The sequence below is a fragment of the Pan paniscus genome, chromosome 6 (assembly GCF_029289425.2).
Source record: "Pan paniscus chromosome 6, NHGRI_mPanPan1-v2.0_pri, whole genome shotgun sequence".
Lineage (NCBI taxonomy): Eukaryota > Metazoa > Chordata > Mammalia > Primates > Hominidae > Pan > Pan paniscus.
This window is the reverse complement of record NC_073255.2, coordinates 166,918,512-166,944,865: the sequence shown is the minus strand read 5'-3', so window position 1 is coordinate 166,944,865 and position 26,354 is coordinate 166,918,512. Positions and strand designations below refer to the sequence as shown.

Genomic DNA, 26,354 nt, shown 5'->3' with positions numbered 1-26,354 from the left:
ATGGCGTGATCTCAGCTCACTGCAACCTCTGCCTCCCGGGTTCAAGCAATTCTCCTGCCTCAGCCTCCTGAGTAGCTGGGATTACAGGTGCCCACCACCACACCCAGCTAACTTTTTTTGTATTTTTAGTAGAGACAGGGTTTCACCATGTTGGCCAGGCTGGTCTCGAACTCCTGACCTCGTGATCCGCCTGCCTCAGCCTCCCAAAGTGCTGGGATTACAGGCTGCGCCCAGCCACAGTGAGTTTAATTCTATGAAGAGGCAACTGCTATTAGGAAAGAAAAGTGAAAGATATAGATCTGCTACTAGAAGGCAACTAGAGAGAACATGTGATGTTTGAGTGTTTAACACAGCACTTAAAATGAATGACCTTTCCATCCATCCATCCATCCATCCATACATCCATCCATCATTCATCACCCATCCATCCATGCAAGCTTCCTTCCATCTATCCAATCAACATTCACTGGGCATCACTGTGGGGATGGCCCTGTACCCTGTACTGAAGATATGTCTGTGAGAGAATGAGCCAAAGAATTCTAATATGCAAGTTAAGAAGGGAAATCAGGCTCAGCTTGGTGGCTCACACCTGTAATCCCAACACTCTGGGAAGCCAAGGGCAGGCAGATCGCTTGAGCCTAGGAGTTTGAGAAGCAGCCTGGGCAACATGGTGCGGCCTCATCTGTACAAAAAATTAGCCAGACGTGGTGGCACATGCCTGTATTCCCAGCTACTTGGGCGGAGGGCTGAGATGGGAGAATGCCTTGAGCCCAGGAGGTCAAGACTGCAGTGAGCCATGATTATGTCACTGTACTCCAGCCTAGGTGACAGAGTGAGACCCTTTCTTAAAAAAAAGGGAAATCAAAAAGTAACTGGACGGTAACTGTTTTGTCTGTAATATGAAATTTGGTTATAGTTGTTACCACTGGTTTCTTCTTCAAAGTGTTACTATCTTCCTAATGCAGAGAGACTAAAGTATAAGAGGAAATGACATGGAAAAAATTCTATAGTTTAGAAGGAAATATTATTTCCTCACCAGAAGAACTTTTTTTACTATAGACCTTTCTTTACTATTTACCTGAGATCTAACATCCAACAGCCAGTTAGTTATTCTAACTGGGGCCAAAGGGTTTTCTTCATATTGCCAACACTCTGAAAGAGGTCAAATGTTAGCACGAAAGAATAAATATGCTTGAATCCTAGAACCTCACCTCTCTTCTGGTAGATCACAGGATAGGTTGTTTGGTTTCAGTTGTGTCCACTCTCTGGTATTGAGATCTAACTTGTGCAGGTCTGTGCTGTAAATATAGCCGGTTGTACCTCCAAAGACATAAAGGGAGCCATTGATGATGGCCATAGCCTGGATAACAAGGAAAGGTGAATAAGACCGACTTGTTAACACTTGATTAAAGAATGTAAACTTACCAGATACCTCCAAATCAGGTTTTATGAAATTCTCTTGTATTTTAATCTTTTAATGTATCAGACTCTTAAAAGAATAAAGATTTTAGAGAACCCAGAGATTATTTTAAGAACCTGGAAAACACCTTTAGAAAGGTGAAGCTTTACTCAACTGGAAAGCAAGTCCTACCTGCCAAGATGATTCTTAAGGGTCCTGGCTGATCAAATAATTTCTAGCCCATGGGCATAGCATTTCCGTTGAAAGCTGCTTCTCTTTATAAGCAGTCTGAAGAAAAATGCTCTCAAGAAGCAGCAGATATGAAAATAAGCCACCACAATCTGCTAAGTAGAAACCCTAGTTAGCAGTTCAAGGAATCTGATGTTTTCCACTGGACCCTTTTCAATGAAAGTTTCAGCTATTGTTATGGCCACTTCTTAAGTTTAAATGCCTCCTGTGGAAGCAACAAAGTTATCCAGTATGTGCTCCTTTGAAGTTAAGCTCAGAAGCTGTTTATCAGTACTAATGCCAGCGAGTCAAGAAAGAAGTCAAAGCTTGGTTGTTTTAAGCTTAAACTCTCAAAGAGTCTCTGATGTATGGTGGGTTGCTCCCTATCTTTCTGGATATAAATTTTCAGACCTAAGGTTTGAAGCGCTGGAACCTAAACTAATCTCTACATAATGTATGTTTTAGCTCAGATCCATGTAAAAGTTTCTTCACCAAGTGCTTTCTCATCTACTCAAGAATCACTCTAAAAATGACCAGGACCCAGACCATAGTGAAGCCCAATCTCTCACGGGGGGTGAGGGTAGAGGTGGAGGTGGGGTTCTAACATTTAAAGGAACTTCCATACAGGTCTACATCCTGACCTAAATTGAATTAGAAACAGAAAGTGAAAAAAAAAGAAAAGAAAGGAAGAGAAAAGAAAAGAACACGGCAAGTAACCAGATTTGCAAATTATAATTTCATATCAGAACTAAAAAATCAAGTACTAACCACAAAGAACTCTTCTCCATTAAAATAAAATGGTAACAATTACAAATATTCTAACACCATCCCCAGACTAGAAAAATATGAACAAATACACCATGACTGGCCACAGATTGGTACCTGTCCATATATACGACTGGGTTTCTTCCCCCGACAGCTGAGCAAAGCCCATCTCTTATACTTCACATTACACACATGGACGTCATTGCCGTTGCTCTCTCCAAATGGGATGCCCGTACCTCCAAACACTAACAGGTTGTTTCCATGCAGCACAACTGAGGAAGGAGAAGCACAAGTTCTGTTCACAAATGGCTACCTGCAATTTGTTCCCACATAAACCCAGAATATCTGAGAAGCTACACATATCTGCTTTAATGATCTCATAAGATAGCTCAAACCACTGACATCTAACTAGTAGCTGAGCGTGCCAAATCTGAAAATCTGAAATCTAATTCAAAATCCGAAACTTTTTGCGCACCAACAATGATGCTTAAAGGAAATGCTCACTGGAACATGTTGGATTTCAAAGTTTTGGATTTGGTATGCTAAGTACAATGCAAATATTTAAAAAAAAATTTTGAAATGTGAAACACTTCTGGTCCCAAGCATTTCAGATAAGGGATACATAGCCTATACTACAAAGTTCTGCAGAAAAAGATCTAATTCCACTATATGGGCTCTATCACATAGTTCATTGCTAGGCATATATGACGTATTCAATACATATTTATGGAATTCACTAAATACTGTGTATAACAATATTGAGTTCCATGAACTACAGTCTACCCAGTATACCACTGCTGCTGAAGACAGTTCAAGCATGCAGCAAAGCAGAGAAAAATGAAGTATCATCTTTGCCTTAGCAAAGACCCGAGGGGACTCAGAATAAAGGGACTAAAGGGACATTCTGTTTTTGCCAGGAGAATGATTTCTAAATTTACAATTATGGTTTCTGTCATTTTAATCCTCTACCAGATAAAACAAAACACACCAATATCCTACAGGTAACTTTGGTGTTCTTCCTCCTGTAGCTCTTTTGTTCCTGCCACCACACACACAAACATACACATGCACACTGTACACACGTATTCTCTTCACTCATACATATGCTCTTTCTCTCTCTCAAAATAGTGCTCCTATGTTATTTCAGTGGCTTTTTTTTTTTTTTTTTTTTAAGACGGAGTCTTGCTCTGTCTCCCGGGCTGGAGTGTAGTGGCGTGATCTCAGCTCACTGCAACCTCCACCTCCCGGGTTCAGGTGATTCTCCTGCCTCAGCCTCCCTAGTAGCTGGGATTACAGGTGCCCACCACCACGCCCAGCTAATTTTTGTATTTTTAGTAGAGACGGGGTTTCACCACATTGGCCAGGCTGGTCTCGAACTCCTGACCTCAGGTGATCCACCTGCCTTGGCCTCCCAAAGTGCTGGGATTACAGGCGTGAGCCACCACGCCCAGCTGGCTTTTTTTTTTTTTTTTAACTCTTTTTTTGTTTGTTTGTTTGAGAGGCAGGGTCTCGCTCTGTCACCCAGGCTGGAGTTCAGTGACACGATCACGGCTTACTGCAGCCTTGACCTCCAGGACTCAAGTGATCCTCCTGCCTCAATTTCCCAAGTAGCTGGGACTACAGGTGTGTGCCACCATGCCTGGCTAACTTTTGTATTTTTTTGTAGAGATGGGGTTTTGCTATGTTGGCCAGACTAGTCTTGAACTCCTGAGCTCAAGCAATCCACCCATGTCAGCCTCCCAAAGTGCTGGGATTATAGGGGTGAGGCACCACATCTAGCCTTCATTTATTATTTTTTTGAGTTGGAGTCTTGCTGTCTTGCCTAGCTGGAGTGCAGTGGCATGAACATGGCTCACTGCAGCCTTGAACTCCTGGGCTTAAGTGATCCTCCCACCTCAGATGTCCAGGTAGCTGGGACTATATGTACAGGCCACTATGCCCAGCTAATTTTTTTTTTTAAGAGACAGGGACTTGCTACATTGCCCAGGCTGGTCTTGAACTCCTAGCCACAAGTGATCCTCCCGCCTTGGCCTCCTAAATTACTGGGATTACAGGCCTGAGCCACCACGCCAGCACTGATCGGCGATCTTTGATGTTACTGTTGTAACTGTTTTGAGGTGCCATGAACCACGCCCATATAAGACAGTGAACTTAATAAATGCTGTGAGAGTTTTGACTGCACCAATCAGCCATTCCCTCATCTTTTTCCCTCTCCTCAGGCCTCCCTATTCCCTGAGACACAACAAGATTGAAATTAGGCCAGTGAATAACCTTACAATGGCCTCTGAGTATTGAAGTGAAAGGAAGAGTCTACCGTATCTAACTAAATCAAAAGCTAGAATTGACTAAGCTTAGTGAGGAAGGCATGTGGAAAGCAAAGGCAGGCGAAAGCTAGGCCTCTTTCAACAGTTAGCCGAATTGTGAATGCAAAGGAAAAGTTCTTGATGGAAATTAAAAGTACTACTCCAGTGAACACACGAATGATAAGGAAGCAAAACAGCCTTATTGCTGATATGCAGAAAGTTTAAGTGGTCTGGACAGAAGATCAACTACAACATTCCCTTTAGGCCAAAGCCTAATTCAGAGCAAGGCCCTGACTCTCTTCGATTCTATAAAGGTGGGGAAAGGTAAGGAAGCTGCAGAAGAAATGTTGGAAGCTAGCAGAGATTGGTTCAAGAGGTTTCAGGAAAGAAGCCATCTCCATAACATAAAAGTACAAAGTGAAGCAGCAAGTGCTGATGCAGAAGCTACAGCAAGTTATCCAGAAGATCTAGCTAAGTGGCTACACTAAACAACAGATTTTTAATTTTTTTTATTTTTTTTATTTTTGAAACGGAGTCTCACTCTTATTGCCCAGGCTGGATGGAGTGCAGTGGGGCGATCTTGGCTTATTGCAACCCCCGCCTTCCCAGGTTCAAGGGATTCTCCTGCCTCAGCCTCCTGAGTAGCTGGGATTACTGGCGACTGCCACCATGCCCAGCTAATTTTTTTTTTTTTTTTTGTATTTTTTGTAGAGACAGGGTTTCACCATGTTGGCCAAGCTGGGTCTCAAACTCCTGACCTCATGATCCGCCCGCCTCAGCCTCCCAATGTGCTGGGATTACAGGTGTGAGCCACCATGCCCGGCCTCTTTTTCTTTTTCTTTTTTTTTTTTTTTTTTGAGACAGGGTCTTACTCTGTCACCCAGGCTGGAATGCAGTGGCATGATCACAGCTTCTGCAGCCTCAACCTCCTAGGCTCCAGCCATTCTCCCACCTCAGCCTCCCAAGTAGCTGGGAATACAGTCGTGCAACACCATGCCTGGTTAATTTTTTTATTTTTTGTAGAGAAAAGGTCTCACTATGTTGCCCAAGCTGGTCTTCAACTCCTGGGCTCCAGTGATCCTCCTGCCTCGGCCTCCCAAAGTGCTGGGATTACAGGCATGAGTCACTGTGCTCAGTGAAAGTGGTTTCTTGAGATAGAATCTACTCCTAGTGAAGATGCTGTGAACACTGTTGAAATGACAAGAAAGGATTTAGAATATCACCTAAACTTAGTTGATTAAGCAGTGGCAGGGTTTGAGAGGACTTGACTCCAATTTTGAAAGAAGCTCTACTCTGGGTAAAATGCTATCAAACAGCATTAAATGCTACAGAGAAATCTTTTGTGAAAGGAAGAGCCAATTGATGCAGCAAACTTCAATGTTGCCTTAAGAAATTGCCACAATCACCCCAACCTTCAGCAACCACCACCCTGATAAGTCAGCTGCCACCAACATCGAGACAAAACCCTCCACCAGCAAAAAGATTACAACTCGCTGAAGGCTCAGATGGTTGTTAGCACTTTTTAGCAATAAAGTATTTTTAATTAAGGTATGTACTTTTTTAGAGATAATGCTATTGCACATGAAAGAGACTAGTGCATAGTGTAAACATAACTTTATATGCACTAGGAAACCAAAAATGTTATGTGACTTGCTTTATTTTGGTGGTTTGGAACTAAACCCAGGACATCTCTGAGGTATGCCTGTACTTTGCTCAACAGCTATTAACTGTCATCGTCATAAGCCCCATTTGTTGACCTTCTACTGCATGATACTTTATATTGAACCCTCTAAGATATTATTAATCCCATTTTACAAGTTAGGAAATTAAAGCTAAAACTCACCTGACAAGCTGAATTCAAACTCAGGACCCAAATAATTTGGAATCACCATACTGTTATTACCCTAGTAAAAAGCCTATCCACCCACAGGGCGAAATCACATTATAGTGTTATAAATTATTAATGAGGAATATGGGACATTGAACCTGGCTTCTCAGACATTTCATAAAGTCAGGAGTTACGAACTGCTTGCACTCACGTGACATAGATGCCAATTCCCGGGGCATGTAGCCATCTGTGCCCATCTGGTGCCATACTCCTGTAGCAAAATGATACCTCCAGAGTTCCCTGAAGAGAGGATAGTCTTCATTATCAGGCCCTCCCGATTCATCATAATCTGGGTTATAACCTCCAAACACATATAGGTTGGTATTATCTGCCACGCAACGATGTCCACTTCGTGCTGGTGGAGGTCTGTGGCCTAGGAGAGAAGAGGACAGTTTTCCACAGGTGTCCTACCAGTTTAAAAGCACAAACAAAATTAGGTAACAGCCATTTTAGCCATAAAAGGGGATCAGGAAGGATTTATAACATGGATATACTTCTTATTTGTTTAGATTTATAACATGGATATACTTCCTAATAATACTTCTTATGCACATATACTACTTAAGATTTTAAGGAGCTAGTCTCTACTTCTATTTTTTATGACTACCTTCAGATTTTGATAACTGTAAAAAGCATGACAAATTCAAGAAAATGGCTGACAACTTGAAATTTTCAAGAAAAGAGGGAGGAAAGGTTTAATAATCCAAAAGCTAACAGGACAAGTTTTCTTATTTCCTTAGAGGAGAAAAAAACACAGGCCAACTAAATTAAACTGTGAATATTAGAGAACTAAATAAATATAATCACGAATATGAATGAGTCATGTATAAATAAAAATACACACACACAAAATCTATGAGTTTTCCACAAGATATAATTATACACTTAAAATGAAAACTGGCTGTTAAGGAGTTACAGTAAAATTTTGACTTTAAATAACATCCCGGATATTATGGAGGTTAACAAAGAATCTCCTTATATTTATCTCAGAGAGCATCTTTCATCCTATTAAGAGCTTTACTAAGAAAAGCTATTCCTACAATTTAAATTTGAAAGTGTCCTGAAGTCTAAATTATATCAACTTTTTTTTGAGACCGAGTCTCACTCTGTCACCCAGGCTGGAGTGCAGTGGCGTGATCTCAGCTCACTGCAACCTCTGCCTCCCAGGTTCAAGCGATTGTCCTGCCTCAGCCTCCCAAGTAGCTGGGATTATAGGTGCCCGCCACCATGCCTGGCTAATTTTGTGTTTTTAGTAGAGACAGGGTTTCTCCATGTTGGTCAGGCTGGTCTTGAACTCCTGACCTCAGGTGATCAGCCTGCCTTGGCCTCCCAACATCCTGGGATTACAGGTATGAGCTACTGCACCCGGTCTCAACTAGTTTACTAAAAATTACTTCAAGGTTATTTTAGAGTAAAAAAAAAAAAAAACAACTTTATTGTAGTTTCTGTTATCCTTAAAATGTTTATATCAATCTATACAAACCCTTGCCTAACTTCAGAACCAAAGATGCTTAAATACATATTGGATGGAATAAGAAGCTACTATAGTTGTGACCCTAAAGATGAACGTAGTTTTTTATGTTGGTAATAGATACTAGTATAAAGTTAATATTTAGGACAACACTAGACACCTAATAAACATGTTATACATTTATTACCAACCTAATACAGGCCTTCTATATTTACTTTTTAAAATCAAAATCCCACTTTCTAAGGTTATATTTTTAAACAAGAGCTGAAATTGTGCACAGATTGAGAGCAACAAAAAACAGTGAATCACTGAGTTACTCACGTCCAACCTGTTAGTCGTGTTTGAAAGTCTTTGATGGTTCCTCACCACTCAAGTATCAAGTCCCCTGCCCAAAATGTTAGAGCTTTTCTCCTACTAACCTTGTCCTACTGTCAGTTTCTCATACTTCTCTCTGCTTGGAAATCCCAGAGTTCCTCCCTTACACCTTGGCCTAGTCTACCTACCTACCCATCAATCCCTACTTGTGGAAATACCTAAGTCTAGTGCACACCACCCTTTTCATCAAATGAACCCTTCCAGTTCAGTACCATATTACTCATATATTAGTGTATACATGTACAATTAATAAGATCACACCTTAACTATGTAAATACATGAATATCAGGCAAACTATAATCAGTTGGCAAATTTACTATTTACCTTAAATGAAGAACTCAGTTTCTCTTTTTAGGACTCTTGAAACAGAAAGTGTGGTGTGGAAGAAAAAATAAGAGCTCCTATAAATGTCTAAGTTTGAATCTAGGTTCTTTCTAATTGCTACTTTGAGCAAGTCACTGACCTTCATTTAGTCTCAGCTTCCTCATTTGCATATTGGGATATTATTACTGCACTTCAAAGATTTGTTAGATTTGTCATGTTGAAATGTTTATTGGCTTATACAGGTAACTTTCTAGGAGGCTGTGAGCTATTTAAGGGAAAAGGAATACATTTGTATTTACCTTTCTATAACCAAGCCTCGGGCACACAGCAAACACTAAATGAACCGGGAATCAACTTATTTGGCATTTAATTTTTTCTATGCATTTTGTCAGTTTGTTTTTCTTTTCCAAACAGTTTATAAGCTCCTCAAGGGCAAAGGTCATGTATAATAATTATCCTGTATCACCCACAACACCTAAAACAGTTAGTACCTAAAACAGGTATTAAAAGTTTGGTTGACTTTAACGTCAGGCCAAAGTAAACAGCGACAGGGAAGATTAAAACAGTGTCTAACTCTCAGTGGACTTTGGTATTATTATGCCTAACAGATACATGGTTAAAGGAACAGGTGTTGGATTATGCAATGTTCTTCTCAAGGCACAAATGCTTCTTTCTAAGAATTAGCAAGACAAATTTAAAGAAGAAATCTAACAGAGTTGCTATGGTCAGCAGACAGGAACTCTAAAAATCTCTGTCATTTGCTGTATTACCTGAAGCCAATAGATAATTTTTAAAGCTGCTTTTGGGCAAATATGAAAAGAAATGCAGTCTATTCTACATTTTCTCTAAATGGCTGTACAGCAGGGAAGGTGATGTTATAAGTTTATTGCCAACTATCTCTGTGACAAATACAATTCACATGGATTACACAGTTGAGGGGTCTGTGAAAAGACGGTTTCGTATTTCTCTACTCACTCACTCACTCAGGTCAAAAATATTGGGCCAGGCATGGTGGCTCACACCTGTAATCCAAGCACTTTGGGAAGCCAAGGCGGGTGGATGACCTGAGGTCAGGATTTTGAGACCAGCCTGGTCAACATGGTGAAACCCCGTCTCTACTAAAAATACGAAAACTAGCCAGGTGTGGTGGCAGGCAGGTGTAATCCCAGCTACTCGGAAGGCTGAGGCAGGAGAATTGCTTGAACCTGGGAGGCGGAGGTTGCAGTGAGCCAAGATCGTGCCACTGCACTCCAGCCTGGGTGACAAGAGCAAAACTCCGTCTCAAAAAAAAAAAAAGTTATTATTGGATGCTGGCTATGTACTAAGTACCATGTACTGTGCTAGGTGCTGGGGATACAGTGATAAGGCAATGACTACCTCTGTCCTCGGGAGCTTACAGTCCAGCCTGCACAGCCCAAGTCAGTAGCCATGAGCCATAACATATGGCTCCTGAGCACTTGAAATGTGGGTGGTCCAAACTGAACTATGCTTTACATGTAAAATACTCACTGGATTTCAAAGACTTAGTAACCAAAAATGAATGTGAAATTATTAGTTTTCATATTGATTGTATGTTGAAATGATATTTTTAATATACTGGGTTAAATAAAAATATTAAAATTAATGTTACCTGTCTGTTTTACTTTTTTAAATGTGGGTACTGGAAAAATTTTAATTTTGTGGTTTACCTATTTCTGACACAGTGCTGATCCAGCCCAACTGTTGGCTTCTGTTAATAATTTCACGATCTCTGCAAATCACACTATTGGGTAAAGAGCATCTAATCAATATTTGATAAATATTAAACATCCTGTCAAGGAATCTCATAGCTGAGAGTAAAAATGCAACTCCTCTTTCTCTCTCGCCAGTAACTACAGATTTCTTTCTCATATTTATAACCCAAGAGTGACTAACATATTAAAAAGCCATTCCATTTTGGATAAACCATGGGAATTTGTCTGTCTGGGTTAATGCCACGGAGACTAAGCATTAATTTTTATTAGGTGAAATATAGCATAGGGTCCTCAACCTTGACAAAACTGAAATTGTGTTTCAGGGTCTAAAGTAGCTCTCTAAATCCTCCCCCAAATTCTCCAACTGCAAATCCCATTTTCCTAAAAATTACTTGCTGCTAATAAAATCTACCATAGAATTCGTTTACCTGATTCAGGAACTCCCAGTGGAAAATGTAAAAGCAAAAAATTAAAACAGAACCTGTATTCACAGGTATAAACACTTAATATCCAGAAGGGAACATGAAGCTAAAGGATTATGTCCCTGTGATGTGGGACCCATCCTCTCTTCCATGTCACAAGGACTTGCTCTTTACCGAGGGAGCAAGCAGGAACTTACGGTAACCAGGGAAATGGGTTTTAGTTTCTAGCCCAAAGGCAGAAAGAAGCTAGCTGTCTGAGATAATGTGACAGAAGGTTAAGTTGTTTCCAGTGTTTTCACTATTATAAATAATATTGTAACAAAGCTTCCTCTACATATATTTGTATACAAATGTATGAGAATTTCTGGAGGTAGAATTTCTAGGTCAAAGGAATATGCATTTAAAATTTTTATAGAAAAAATAAAAAATACAAAACAAAAATTTTTTAATAGATACAATACTGTTATAGGGCCATACTGCTTTCCAAATAGAATGGACCCATTTCTACTCCCAGCAATGTTATGCCAGTGCCTACTTCTTCATGCTTTCTTTAGCCTTCTCAAATTTGTGCCAATCTGATGGGTATAAATTGGTGTCAGGTTAATCTGCATTTCCCTTATTTTACTAGTTCACATGTTTATTGGCCCATTTGTATTTCTTCTTTTTGGAACTGCCGGATCATCTCCTTTGCCTACTTTTTAGATCTATTAGGTTGTCTTCTCACCATTGTGTAATTTTTTTTTCTTTTTCCTTTGAGACAGGGTCTTACTCTGTCGCTCAGGCTGAGTGAGACCTACCTGTGGTAGCATAATCACAGCGCACTGCAGCTTCAACCTCTCTTCCTCAAGTGATCCTCCCACCTCAGCATCTAAAGTAGTGGGGACTATAGGCATGAGCCACCATACCTAGCTACTTCTTTTATTTTTTTTGTAGCGATGAGGCATCATTATGTTGCCCAGGCTGGTCTTGAACTTCTAATCTAAGCTCAAATGATCCTCCTGCCCCAGCCATCAAAAGTGCTGGGATCACAGGCATAAGCCACCTTGCCCGGCCCCAAATTCTTTATTTTATATGTATTTCTTCCAGCCTGCTCCTTGTCTTTTGTTTACGGCATCTATTAACATACAGAGGTGTTGAGTCTCTCAATCTTGTCTTTTACAGCTCCCTTGTTCTATATTTCATTCACCTCTGCATCATTATAAAATGATTAAGATATTCTCATTTATTTCGAATAATTTCATGTTTTGATTTTTTATATTCAGAATTTGAATACATCAGAATTTATATTTTTGTGTGTTGTATAAGGTAGGGCTCTAATTTTTCCTCCCAAAATAAACAGGCTACTGTCCCCAAACCACTTAAAGAAAGCCACCCCTCCTATACTTATTTGAAATGCCACCTTTACCATATACTAAATCGACATGTTCTAGAGTAGAATTAGGAAAATCCCAATATTCAGGTCTAATCCCCTTGGACACAAAATTTATTGCTCTTTAAGAATATATGAATGTAAATATATATAAACAATATGTAAATATATAAAACCATCACAGAAGCTTAAATACAAAAGCTTGTAAATAAAGTAGTACATAACATTTATTGCTTAGTAAGTCTATTACTTACAAGATGTAGCCACCTACAGATGTGCTAATGAACATTTGTGGTGAGGCCATTAAAAAAAAAAACTTATTGTTAAAAGTATTCATTAGTTATAAATATCGAACAGCCTAAATGATTAATCAATTTAACTGGTTACTTCTTTCCAAATATAAAGGCCACAATTACCTCTACCACAAAAGACAGGTCTTCTGTTGGACCTAGAAGCCTCAAGGAAAGCCAAGGAAGTTTGATCCAGTTAGCTCTCCCATATCCCCCAAACGGCAGGTACAACTTTTTACTACTCCCAGAGCCCAAGTTGCTCAGACCAAAGCAATCCATTCACACCAGCCCACAATATTACTTGTTGGTTATATAAGCATCTCCTACCACAGGGCCTCCCAAAGTGCTGGGATTACAGGTGTTAGTCACCATGCCTGGCCCTCATTACCACATTGTTTTAATTATTATAGCTTTGAACTATCTTTCAATATTTAGAACAAATTCCCTTTTGTATTACTTTTTCCCAAAAACTTCCAGTTATTTTTCTCCATTTACTTTTGCAATGAATTTTAGAATGAGTTTGTTAAGTCTATAAAAAGTTCCATGGACAGACAGCATCTTATCCAGGTGATCAAAATTAACATCACCAGTAATGGGACAAATCAATCAACATCCTGTGCAATGAGATGATCACAATATTATTTCAGTGATAGTCCTGCCAAAAATATATAAGCTGAATGTAACTATGAGAAAATGGGGAGAAACCCAAACAAAGGGACGTTTTACAATATACCTAGCCTGCAACTGTTCAAAAATATCAATGTCAAAAAGACAAACGCTGAGAAACTGTTCAACACTGAAGGAGGCTAAAGATACATGACAACAGAATGTAACACACAATCTCAGATTTTCTACTGCTATTAAAGAACATTATTGGCCCAGCACGGTGGGTCATGCCTGTAATCCCAGCACTATGGGAGGCTGAGGCGGGCAGATTGCCTGAGGTCAGGAGTTTGAGACCAGCCTGACTAACATGGTGAAACCCTATCTCTACTAAAAATACAAAAATTAGCCAGGCGTGGTGGTGGGCACCTGTGATCCCAGCTACTTGGGAGGCTGAGGCATGAGAATCGCTTGAAACTGAGAGGTGGAAGTTGCAATGAGCTGAGATTGCACCACTGCACTCCAGCCTGGGCAACAGAGTGAGACTCCGTCTCAAAACAAACAAACAAACAAAAAGAACATTATTAGGATAGTGGCAAAATAATAATGGCAAAATCTGAAACAAGGTCCGTAACTTATATACTAGTATTAATTGTACCCATTATTTATAGGGTTAATAATCAGTGTTGATGCCTAATTTTGATACAGGTTCTGCAGTTATGGAAGAGAATGTCTGTTTTTCAGGAGCAAACACTTTGGTACACAGACATAAAGAGATATGGCAAAATAGTGAAACCCTATCTGTACCGACCCTGCCAAAAAAAATTAGCCAGGCATGGTGGCGCATTCCTGTAGTCCCAGCTACGTGGGTGGCTGAGGTGGGCTGGAGGATCGCTTGAGTGCAGTAAGCTATGATTGCACCCCTGCACTTCAGCCTGGGTGACAGAACAAAACTTCATCTCTAAAAAAAATTAAATTTTAAAAAATTAAAAAAAAAAAAAAAAGAGACCTGCTGGGCTCAGTGGCTCACATCTGTAATCCCAGCACTGTGGGAGGTCAAGGCGGGTGGATCACTTGAGATTAGGAGTTCGAGACCAGCCTGGTCAACACGGTGAAACCCTGACCCTACTAAAAAAATACAGGGTGTGGTGGCGCACACCTGCAGTCCCAGCTACTCAGGAGGCTGAGGCGGAAGAATCACTTAGACCCCGGAGGCGGAGGCTGCAGTGAGCTGAGATGGCGCTGTTGCACTCCAGCCCGGGCGACAGGGTGAGAGCCTGTCTCAAAAAAAGAGAGAGAGAGCAAGACATCATGTCTGCAATTTTCAAATGGTTGAAACAGAAAAATATGTATGTGCGTATTGTGTATAAAGGGGGGAAGGGAGAGAGGAGAGGGAGCAGGATAAAGTGAAAGACAAAATAACATTTGGGGAATCTGGGTAAAGGATACAGGAGACATTTTTTTCCTTTTCTTTTTTTTTTTTTTTTTGAGATGGGGTCTCGCTCTGTCACCCAGGCTGGAGTGCAATGACTCAATCTTGGCTCACTGCAACCTCCACCTCCCGAGCTCAAGCGATCCTTCCACCTCAGCATCCTGATGAGTGCTGGGACCACAGGCGCGCACCACCACGCCCAGCTTTTTTTTTTTTTGTATGTTTGGTAGAGACGGCGTTTCGTCTCGTTGCCCAGGCTGGTCTTGAGGCGGCTAACTCCTGAGTTTAAGCGATCCACCCGCCTCGGCCTCCCACAGTGCTGGGATTACAGGCGTGAGCCACCGTGCCCGGCCAGGATACAGGAGAATTTCTACCATTTTTGCAATTTTTGCAATTAAACTGGAAGTTCTATGGCAATTAAAATTCTATTTTTAAAAAGTCCCTTGAGGATTTTATCTGGGATAACCCATTAAGGAACATAATCCCTAGCCATTTATTCTTGTCTTTTTTGATGTCCATGAGTATAGTAGTTTCTTTTGTCTTTTTTTTTGAGAGGAGACTCGCTCTGTCGCCCAGGCTGGTGTACAGTGGCGCGATTTCGACTCACTGCAACTTCCGCCTCCGGGTTCAGGCGATTCTCCCACCTCAGCGTCTGGAGTAGCTGGGACTCCAGGCGCACACGACCTCAACCAGCTAGTTTTTTGTTGTTGTTTTTTTTTTGTTTTTTGTTTTCCCGGGGAAGGGTTTTTGTTTTGTTTTGTTTGGAGACGGAGTCTTGCTCTGTCCCCCAGGCTGGGGTGCAGTGGCGCGGTCTCACCTCACTGCAACCTCCGCCTCCCGGGTTCCAGCCATTCTCCACCCTCAGCCTCCAGAGTAGCTGGGACTACGGTACGGGCCACTGCGTCTGGCTTTTTTTTTTTTTTTTTTTTTTTTCTTTTTTGAGACGGAGTCCCACTCTGTCGCCCAGGCTAGAGTGCAGTGACGCGATCTTGGCTCACTGCAACCTCTACCTCCTGGGTTCGAGCAATTCTCCTGCCTCAGCCTCCCGAGTAGCTGGGATTACAGGCGTGCGCCACGACGCCCGGCTAATTTTTGTATTTTTAGTAAAGACTGGGTTTCGTCATGTTGGCCAGGCTGGTCTTGAACTCTTGACCCCAGGTGAACCGCCCACCTTGGCCTCCCAAAGCGCTGGGATTACAGGCATGAACCATGGCACCTGGTCGCCCAGCTAGTTTTGTATTTCATCAAGTTTCATTGTTTTTTTATTTCTAAGTACTTTATAAATTTCCATACAATTGTAACTAGATACCTCTTTTATTTTGTAATTGGTTGCTGTTAATATATAGGAAGGTGGTTTATTTTTGCAAGTTTAAATTTTGTCCAGCCAATTTTCTGAACTCTAGTATTAGTTATCATGAATTATCTTGAATTTTATAGGTAGACAATCAGATCATCTGTTATTAATGCCAACTTTAACTCTTCTTTTCCAATATGTGTACTTCTTTTTTCATTTTCCTGGTCTTCTACTGTATTGGCTGAAAACTCCAGAACAAGGTTGAATAGTGGAGATGACAGTGGACATCTTTGTCTCGTTTTTTTTTTACTTTAATGAGGACACTGGTAAGGTTTTGCCATTATGTATTATGTTTGCTATTGGTTTCTTATCAATAAATGATACATCATATATGATATTTACTACTGGTTTCTTATAGTATTCTGTCATAAAATAAATCTTCTTTTATCCCTGGATGCGTAAGAATGTTTTCCCTTACCAGGAATGGATGTGGGGTTTATTTGTTTATTTATTTTTGAGACAGGGTCTTGCTCTATTGCCCAGGCTGGAACACAGCAGTGTAATCACTGCTCACTGCAGCCTTGACCTCCCAGGTTCAAGCAATCCTCTCATCTCAGCCTCCCAAGTAGCTGGGACCACAGGTGTGTGCCACCACGCCCGGCTAATTTTTGAATTTTTTTTAGAGACAGAGTATTGCCCAGGCTGGTCTCCAACTCTTGGGCTCAAGAGATCCTCCCACCTCAGCCTCCCAAAGTGCTGGGATTACAGGCATGAGCCACTGTGCACCCAACACAAAGTTTCTATTCAAATGTAACATACAGAAAAGCACATATGTCATAAGGGTACTGGATGCATTGTAACAAAATGAACACATTAAATATCAAATTTTATTAAATGTTTTATTTAATACAGCAAAGTCACAATTTTTCTTTAAGCCTATTAAAGTAGTAAACTAAATACATTCCACAGATAAGGTCCATTTGATCTTGATTTCTTATTTAGATTTGTCCCTGCAATCTTATGTATTTTTTATTTACCGCTCTTTCTCGCTTTATTTTCCCACTCTTCTGATTTTATTGAAATAAGCTTTCTTTTTTCCCCTACAAAGATCTGTATCTTATTACCCCTAACACTTGCTGAAAAATAAACTTTTATTTTTCAACACTCTTCAGAAAGAACCACATCTGGAAAGACTCGCCTGTTAATGGTGGTTGAGTGAAGATGTGAGGCAGGATCTTTGCTTTTTAAATTTAACTCCTTTTATTGTTAAATATGGCATGCATTAGAATTTACATAAATATAAATGTACAAATTATTTATTTATTTATTTATTTATTTATTTATTTTGAGACAGAGTTTCGCTCTTGTTGCCCAGGCTGGAGTGCAACGGCGTGATCTTAGCTCACCGCCTCCGCCTCCCGGGTTCGAGCGATTCTCCTGTCTCAGTCTCCCGAGTAGCCAGGATTACAGGCATGCACCACCACGCCCAGCTAATTTTGTATTTTTAGTAGAGGTAGGATTTCACCATGTTGGTCAGGCTAGTCTCAAACTCCTGAACTCAGGTGATCCACCCACCTTGGCTTCCCAAAGTGCTGGGATTACAGGCGTGAGCCACTGCGCCCAGCCTTAAATGTACAAATTATTAAAAAGAGAACACGTAACCACCATCCAGCTCAAGAAACACAATACTGCATAAAGTGCTTAATAAATTATTAAAATAGGAACATATAACCATCACCCAGGTCAAGAAACAGAATACAGCCAGCACCCAGAAACCCTTTGACTGCCCATCTTGATCACACCCTCCAACCTCCCTTCACTTCTAGAGTATCCTACTTCCTGATTTTTAGGGCAATCATAAAAATCTGTTGTCTTTTTATAGCTTTACTATACCTAGGTATGCATCTCTAAACAATACTGTTTATTTTGGCCTAGTTTTAAAGTGTATTTGAATAGAATAATATATGTAGAATAATATAGTATATTTTCTTTCCGGGCTCTTTTATTCACAATTATGTTTTTGAGATTCATCCCTGTTCTAGGGGAAAAGAGGTGGTCTGTTCATTTCCCTTGCCAAATATTATTTATTTGTATGAATATATGTCACAATTTATTTATCCAGTCTAAGTTGTGTGAAGAGGCATTTTGGGTTGTTTCAAATTTGTGGTTCTTAATGTTGCTACAAACATTCTTGCACATGTTGCAAGTGCACAGGGGCTCGCATTTCTGTTGGCTATAAATGTAAACATGGAATTTCTGAATCTTAATGTATGTAAATCTTCACCTTCATTTGGTAAAGCCAAAATGTTTTCAAAATGGTTGTACCACTTTACATATCCAAGGGCAGCATGTGAGAATTCCTGTTGTTCCATGTCCTTGCCAATATTTGGTATTGCCATTGTCAGTCTTTTTAATTTACCAATTCCTGTGAGTTTGTAGAGCTCTCGTGGTTTTACTATTCATTTCTCTCATTGCAATGAGGGTGAGCGCCTTTTCATGTTTATTGGTCATTTGAATTTTTCTTTTGGGAAATGCCTGCTGATATGGTTTGGATCTGTGTCCCCACCCAAATCTCATGTTCAATTGTAATCCCCAGTGTTGGAGATGGGGCATGGTGGGAGGTGACTGGATCATGGGGACGAAGTTCTCGTGAATGCTTTAGCACCATACCTCCTTGGTACTGTATAGTGAGTGAGTTCTCACAAGATCTGGTTGTTTAAAAGTGCATAGCACCTCCCCTCAACTCCTCTTGGTTCTGCTCCTGCCGTGTAAGACATCTGCTCCCACTTTGCCTCTTGCCATGAGTAAAAGCTTTCTGAGGCCTCTCCAGAAGCAGATGCTACCATGCTTCCTATACAGCCTGCAGAACCGTGAGTCAATTAAACCTCTTCTTTATAAAGTACCCAGTCTCAGGTATTTATTTATACCAGTGCAAGAACAGATTAAGAACACCTGCTTAAGCCTCTTACATACATTCTCTCATTGAACTGTCTTTTTTGAAATTGATTTGTAGAAATGTTATATATGCTTGCAATAAGGATCCTGACTTTTCCCCCTATGTATTTCTGTATTATTTGAATTTTTCTTTTAGTAAGTAGATAATACTACACCTGTAAATTTTAAAACAAAAAATTCTAGGACCTTTAGTACAACTCTCAATTTAATTTTAGTTACAGAATGTTATACAGTTGACCCTTGAACAAAATGAATTTGAACTGCACAAGTCTATTTATATGCAGATTTTCCTCTGCCTCTGCCACTCCTGAGACAGCAAGCCCAACTCCTCCTTTTCCTCTTCCTCCTCAGCTTTCTCAGTGTAAAGACAGTAAGGATGAAGACCTTTATGATGATCCACTTCCACTTAATGAATGGTAAGTGTATTTTATTTTTCTTATAATGTTTTTTTGAGATGGAGTCTTGCTCTGTTGCCCAGGCTGGAGTGCAGTAGCACGATCTTGGCTCACTGCAACCTCTGCCTCCTGGAGATTTAAGCGATTCTCCTGCCTCAGCCTCCTGAGTAGCTGGGATTACAGACACCCGCCACCATGCCCGGCTAATTTTTGTATTTTTAGTAGAGAGAGGGTTTCATCATGTTGGCCAGACTGGTCTCAAACTCCTGACCTCGTGATCCACCCGCCTCAGCCTCCCAAAGTGCTGGGATTACAGGTGTAAGCTACCACTCCTGGCCTGGATTTTTCATTTTACCAGAGTACATCTTCAAGTAATTTTATCAAAATGGGGTATGTCACAAACTTTCAGAAATCTTATTTTGACCCCCCACATAAACATTAGTGAGGCTGGGTACTGAATTCTGTCTTGAGAATAATTTCCCCTCAGAACACTGAAGGCATTTATCTTGTAGCAAACCATGCTGCAGGTGAGAAATCCATGCCAGTCTGATTTTCAGTTTTGAGTCTATGTAACTTGTTTTCTACCTCTGAAATAGTAAGTACTTTAGTAACGTATAGGGAGGTACTTTCTGTTGGTTTGTTTTTGCATTTTTTCCTGTTTGGTCCTTTATACATGAAAGGCGTGCCCTTTATATGTGAAAACTCAGATTTTTTTTTTTTTTTTTTTTTGAGTCTTGCTCTGTAACCCAGGCTGGAGTGCAGTGACACGATCTCAGCTCACTGCAACCTCTGCCTCCCGGATTCAAGCAATTCCCCGCCTCCGCCTCCCGAGTAGCGGGGATTACAGGCACCTGCCACCACGCCTGGCTAATTTTTTTGTATTTTTAGCAGAGACAGGGTTTCACCATATTGGCCAGGCTGGTCTTGAAATCCTGACCTCGTGGTTCACCTGCCTCGACCTCTCAAAGTGCTGGGATTACAGGTGTGAGCCACCGTGCCTGGCCAAAACTCAGATTTTTAAATTTTCTCCCTTCCATTGTCTGATCTTTCCTTCTGTAACTCCTGTGAAATGGGTACTTGATCACTCAGATCTATCCTCAAAGGATGAATTTTCCTCATGTACTTTCTATCTGTAGGTCTTCTTTATAGTCTGCAAATTTCCTCTATTTTATTTTTATGAAAAGTAACTGGTCTTAAGTGTATTGTTTAACCCTCCAACTGAGTTTTAATTTCAGCAATCAATTCTTCAATATAAAACTAATTCATTAATCATTACTTTTTATCCATGGAAGCGTTTTTTGTTTTGTTTTGTTTTGTTTTTTGAGACAGTGTCTCGCTCTGTTGTCCAGGCTGGAGTGCAATGGTGCGATCTCATCTCACTGCAACCTTTGCCTCCCAGGTCCAAGTGATTCTCATGCCTCAGCCTCACGAATAGCTAGAATGACAGGCGGCTGCCACCATGCCCAGCTAACTTTAGTATTTTTAGTAGAGATGGGGCTTCACCATGTTGGTTGGCCAGGCTGGTCTCGAACTCCTGGCCTCAAGTGATTCACCTATCTCAGCCTCCCAAAGTGCTGGTATTAGAAGTGTGAGCCACCACGCCCAGCCAGGAAGCTGTTTTTTTAAATTTATGGATCTAATTCACTCTTGGCTCTGTAAAGATACATTCTGTGATTAGAACTTCCTCAAGTTCCACTCCACTTGTTCATTATCTCTGTTTCTACCATAGGCAGCTGTTTTGTTTATTTTAGTCTCTTCTTAGTTTCCCTCAAATGTATGATGAGCCTTTATCACCTACTCATATTAATAAATGAAGGACTACATTGGTTAGTTATTATAAGAAACATGTGTTTCCTCAACAGTTGTATTAATTTGCCTCCAAAACCCAAATGGAAGGTCTGTCTGAGTGTGGGTCTCTGCAGGTAAGTGGCACACTGACAGACAGGCTTCCCTTTACAAGTGGAGAAAAAGAAAGCAGTTTGACCTTATTATTGCCAAAACTGGCAGGCTGTATTTTGACAGTATTGTCCTTTAATGCATATGGATCCTTGATAGAGCTCCTCTTCTTGTTCTCCTCTCATTCCACTCTCCTCATCCATCTACTACAAAAGCCCATTCGCTAAGGCTCTGCTTTGTGCACTCTTCCTCCAGTCTTTTTTTTTTTTTTTTTTTTTTTTAAGAGGGAGTCTCACTCTGTCGCCCAGGCTGGAGTGCAGTGGCATGATCTTGGCTCACTGCAAGCTCTGCCTCCTGGGTTCATGCCATTCTCCTGCCTCAGCCTCCCAAGTAGCTGGGACTACAAGCGCCTGCTACCACCCCCGGGTAATTTTTTGTATTTTTAGTAGAGACAGGGTTTCACCGTGTTAGCTAGAATGGTCTCGATCTCCTGACCTCGTGATCCGCCCACCTCAGCCTCCCAAAGTGCTGGGATTACAGGTGTGAGCCGCTGCGCCCAGCCTTCTTCCTCCAGTCTTAATCGATGCTCGCAATGCCTGCCCAATCCTCCCCAAGGCAAATCTTCTACTTTCCTTGAAATGTTCTCATGGCTTTATCCTGGAACTAATGCCGTTGCTAGGGTGCTTTATGTGAAGGGAGAGAAGGAGTAGGGGAAGTAACTGTTTTGAAGGCAATTCTTTCATTACCTGCCCTGATATTCCACCTTCCCCCAAAACTGCTCCATCTTCCTATACTTGCCACCTCTATGCTTAGAGTTTAAGAAAAGAGCCCTACTAAGACACTCTCTGACTTCCACCATGAAACAGGAGCATCTATTCTGGGTTGCATTTTATTCTGTGCTGGTTCCTCCATCAATATAATTCCAATTTTTTCTGGTACCCTAAAATTTCTAAAAACTTCTGGCATTCTAACAATAACAATAATGATAGCTAGCACTAATTCAACATTTGCTATATGTAAAGAAACTCTCCTAAGTGCTCTGTACATACTGTCTCTCGTGATCTTCACAGTAACTCTAGGAAGTAGATACTATTATCATCATTCTAATTTTACAGATGAAGCAACTGAGGCAAAAAAAGAATAAGCAACTTGCCCAAGGTCATACAGTTGCTAAATGGCAGAGCCTGGATTCAGATACAAGTAATCTAGTTTCAAAGTCTCCCTTTTCTGTTTTTTTTTGGTTTTTTTTGTTTTTAATTACAATGATTTATTCTTTGTCTTATGTCTGTTTTGTCATTTCCAATGACATCTGAGAAGTAGGGAAAAGTAAATGGGTATGTTAAGTCTGCCATTTTATAATAAAAACCATTGTTTTCATTACGCCATTACTGTTTTCACTACACCACAATTTTAATTGGTAGAAATATGTTTTAGAGAAGATGTAGGACCTAGTGAAGAGGAATCTAGTGACAGAAAATGGGCCCTATGAAACTGTCTACAATCTGAACCAAGAGAGGTGATATAAAGAATTCCAAAATATGAGGCTTCAAAGTGGCTATTTCAAAAGTATAGATAAGTTAAAAACAAACAAACAAGCAAAACCACACAACCTATTGAAGCATTGAACAATAGCATTTTCATGTTCTCAACAATTCATTAGTTCACTGTCACCAATACCAGAGAGAAGTTGAGAACATAATAAAATGTTACTCCCATCCTATTTTCTGACAGTGGCCTTTACAATACTTTAATTCAAGGTCAAATACATATGATATACCTGCTACATGCACTATGCTACAAACTGGAGTAAAGATATGAAAGGCACTGTCCTATTGTCCCTGCCCTTACAGAGCTTACAGTCTAATGGGAGGCACAGACAAGTAAACAACTACAATTCAGTGCAATAAGTGCTATGATATAGGTAGGTACACGGAGGGTGCCATCAGAACAAAGAGGGGAGAGGCCTGCCAAGGAAGTTTCCCTGGAAATACTCTTGGACTGAGTGTTAAAGGATATGCTATTAATGCTATTATTGGTTGTTCTGGAGAGACTAAACTGAATTTATTATCCTTTGCCTAAAATCTACATCTAATTTCACTTCCACTTCCTTATATGTCAAATCAATTCTCTACTTTTTTTTTTTTTAATGAGACAGGGCCTTGCTCTTTCACCCAGGCTGGAATGCAGTGGCATGATTATAGCTCACTGTAGCCTCGAACTCTTAGTTGCAAGCAATCCTCCTGCCTCAGCCTCCCAAGTAGATGGGACTACAGGCATGCCCCCACCACACCCGGCTAATTGTACATGCGTGCATGTGTGTGTATGTAGACAGGCAGGGTTTCACTCTGCTAGGATTGCAGGTGTAGGCCACCATGCCCGGCCCCTATTCTCCATTCCTATTACAACTACCCTCATTTCAGTCTCCATCATTTTGCACACTGATAACTATAATAATCTCATAATTAGCCTTTAATTAAATTTCTTCACTAGCTAAAAAACCAAATCTGATCCTGAAAACTCCACTTGGGTGGTGCCCACTTGATCTGGGCCCTCTCCAGCCTCTTTTGTCCACCTCTTTCCCACTGTGCTGAACTTTCTCTACATCTCTAAAAACACCATGTCCTGTTTTGCCTAAATGCCTTTACTCAAGCTGCCTGATCCCCATGGTTTGAGAGGATCCAACCCTCCTTTGCTGACACCTACTCAGCCTTTAAGCACATCCCTTGTGATGTCATCCTCATGGCCACTCCTCTGTCACCCTCCTTCAGCCAAGTTGAGTCAGATACCTCTCCTGTGTGCTCCCATAGCATGCTACCTCATCAGAACACTTACCACAAATAATTATACTCAAATTATTCTGTAATTGTCTGTTTACCTGATTCTCTATTACTTAGATCATCAGGCTAGCACAGTACATAGGAAGCAATCAAGAAATACTGAAAGAATGAAAGAATGAACGAACGAACAAACGAAGAGACTTAAGCCTGTGAAAGTTGATGAGACAACTAAAGGAGATAATGGAGAGGACAGAACACTGGAACAATATCCACCTTGAGGGGGCAGGAAGAAAGAAGCTAGTGAAGGAAACAGAATGAACAATCAAAGAGGTAGGAAGAAAACATCTAGAACTATACAGTAAAGCAACCCAAAAAAAGAGAAAAATTTAAGAAGGGCAAGTAGTTAACAGCCTCAAACACTACATAGAGGTTAAAGAAGGTGAGAACTAAAAGAAGGCCACTAGTGATCCTGATGTTGCTGATGCTAACTCCCACCTCAATTCCAGCACTGCCAGGGGCCACCTTTCTCAACCACTGATTGAGGCTATTGAGGGCTTACAAATAACCAATGGTATAAAACTTACCTGTGCAATCTTTTTTCTCCACAATCAAAAAATTGAAAAACAAACACCATACAAAAGAAAATAAAATCCCCATCATACAGATACAACCTGTTATGTCACTATTTGTTTTTTATGTTTATGTGTTTTATATCATTGTTATTATGTTGAATTATATACCCTAAACAATTCCTTAATTATGCTTATATTTAGTATGTATAATTATATTAATATAACTAAAATGAAGTTTAATTTATGCTTTATTCAGCACAAGTTAGATTTCTCATTGGAAATTGGTAAATTGGCATTCTAATTTATAAATAGAAAAAATGCTATAGAATTAGACATGCCTGCTTGGCCATGTGTGTACAATGGATAATACTAAAATCATCTAATTTTTTTTCTTTTTTATGGAGAAAAGTCTCACTCTATCGCCCAGGCTGGAATGCAGTGGCGCAATCATGGCTCACTGCAACCTCTGCCACCTGGGTTCAAGTGATCCTCCCACCTCAGCCTCCCATGTAGCTGCGACTATAAGTGTGTACCACCATGCCCAGCTAATTTTTGTATTTTTTACAGAGACAGGGTTTCACCGTGTTGTCCTGGCTGGTCTTGAACTCCTGGGCTCAAGCAATCTGCCCACCTTGGCCTCCCAAAGAGCTGGGATTACAGGTATGAGCCACCCAGCCTGGTCCTTAATTCTTACTAACAAAATTTACTCATGCTAAAAGGTGGTATACGATCTTGAGGATCTTATCTTGACCCATTTTATGGTTGATTTTATGCATGCTCTGGAGCTCAGGTGACAAAAATAGGTTAGGAACTAGATATAGAAACATCTATAGCAGTTGCAGGATTTTTTCCTAGGTTAAAAAAAAAAAAAAACTCCAGTTAAAATTAGATACACTGGGTTGTAAATAATTTAATACAGTCTAAATTACAACATTAAGTATGCTTGTGTGATAATTTGTTGTATCTAGAAAAATAGTGTGAACCAGAGTTTTCAACCCTCTTTTGAGATTTTCTTTTTTCAGTATGGAGTATGTATTAGTAGAAAAAATAAAAAGTAGAAGGAATGCAACATTTCTAAAAGTAAAAACTGCTAGGTCAAAGGGTATGAATATTTCTAAGGTTTTTAATACATATTACCAAACTGGTTTCAGAAAAGCTGTATAAAATTTACACTTCCTTCAATATATGAGCTTTATCTTCCCATACCCTTGCCAACATTGGGTATTCTTATTTTTGGTCTTTGCTCATCTAATAGGTAAAAACATCTTATTGTTTTAATTGTTGTGTTTATAATAATAGTAAAAATAAATACTTGTTCATAATTATTGGCACTTCTTTTTAACAAACTGATAATTCTATATCCTTTTACCTATTTTTCTAGTGGGCATTTGTTTTTAACCTATTGGTTTATAAGAACTCTTTATATATTCATATTACCCCTTTGTTAACAAATAATTCTCTTTTTTATCTTTTAATATATGACATTTGACATAAGAGGTTTTTTATTTTATACCATTACATAATCTTTTATTTCTTCCTTAGAATCATATTTAGAAAATTCTTTCCCACATCCATATTTTATAGATTATTCACTCAAAATTCTTTCTAATATGGCTACTGTGGAATACCATTTATATCAGTGAGATGATTTATCTCTACCATCTAATAATACACTAAGTGATTCTGACTCCCTGAAACTTACAATTACAATCCCAATAGTGGCCAACAAGAAACAGGTTTAAAATTAAGTTCTAGATTTTTCTTATTCCAACTGTTTCATTAGCTGTTTAGATGATTTTTAAAAACCAGAGTTTTGAGCTTAGAAAATTCATTCAAAGTTCCCTTTAACCCATACGAAGCACA

At 40.0% G+C, this 26,354-nt stretch overlaps 1 protein-coding gene across 2 annotated transcripts in view; it reads right to left on the bottom strand.

Annotated features, from left to right (window-relative positions):
• Positions 1 to 26,354, bottom strand: part of KLHDC10 (kelch domain containing 10) — a 66,314-nt gene that overhangs the window by 12,336 nt on the left and 27,624 nt on the right. For both annotated transcript variants that reach the window (XM_003813484.4, XM_008966037.6), the window contains 3 exons: positions 6,735 to 6,956; positions 2,510 to 2,664; positions 1,212 to 1,360 (listed from right to left, as the gene is read on the bottom strand). In XM_003813484.4, coding sequence (XP_003813532.1) covers positions 1,212 to 1,360; positions 2,510 to 2,664; positions 6,735 to 6,956 — 526 coding nt within the window. The remainder of the gene's footprint in view (positions 1 to 1,211; positions 1,361 to 2,509; positions 2,665 to 6,734; positions 6,957 to 26,354) is intronic.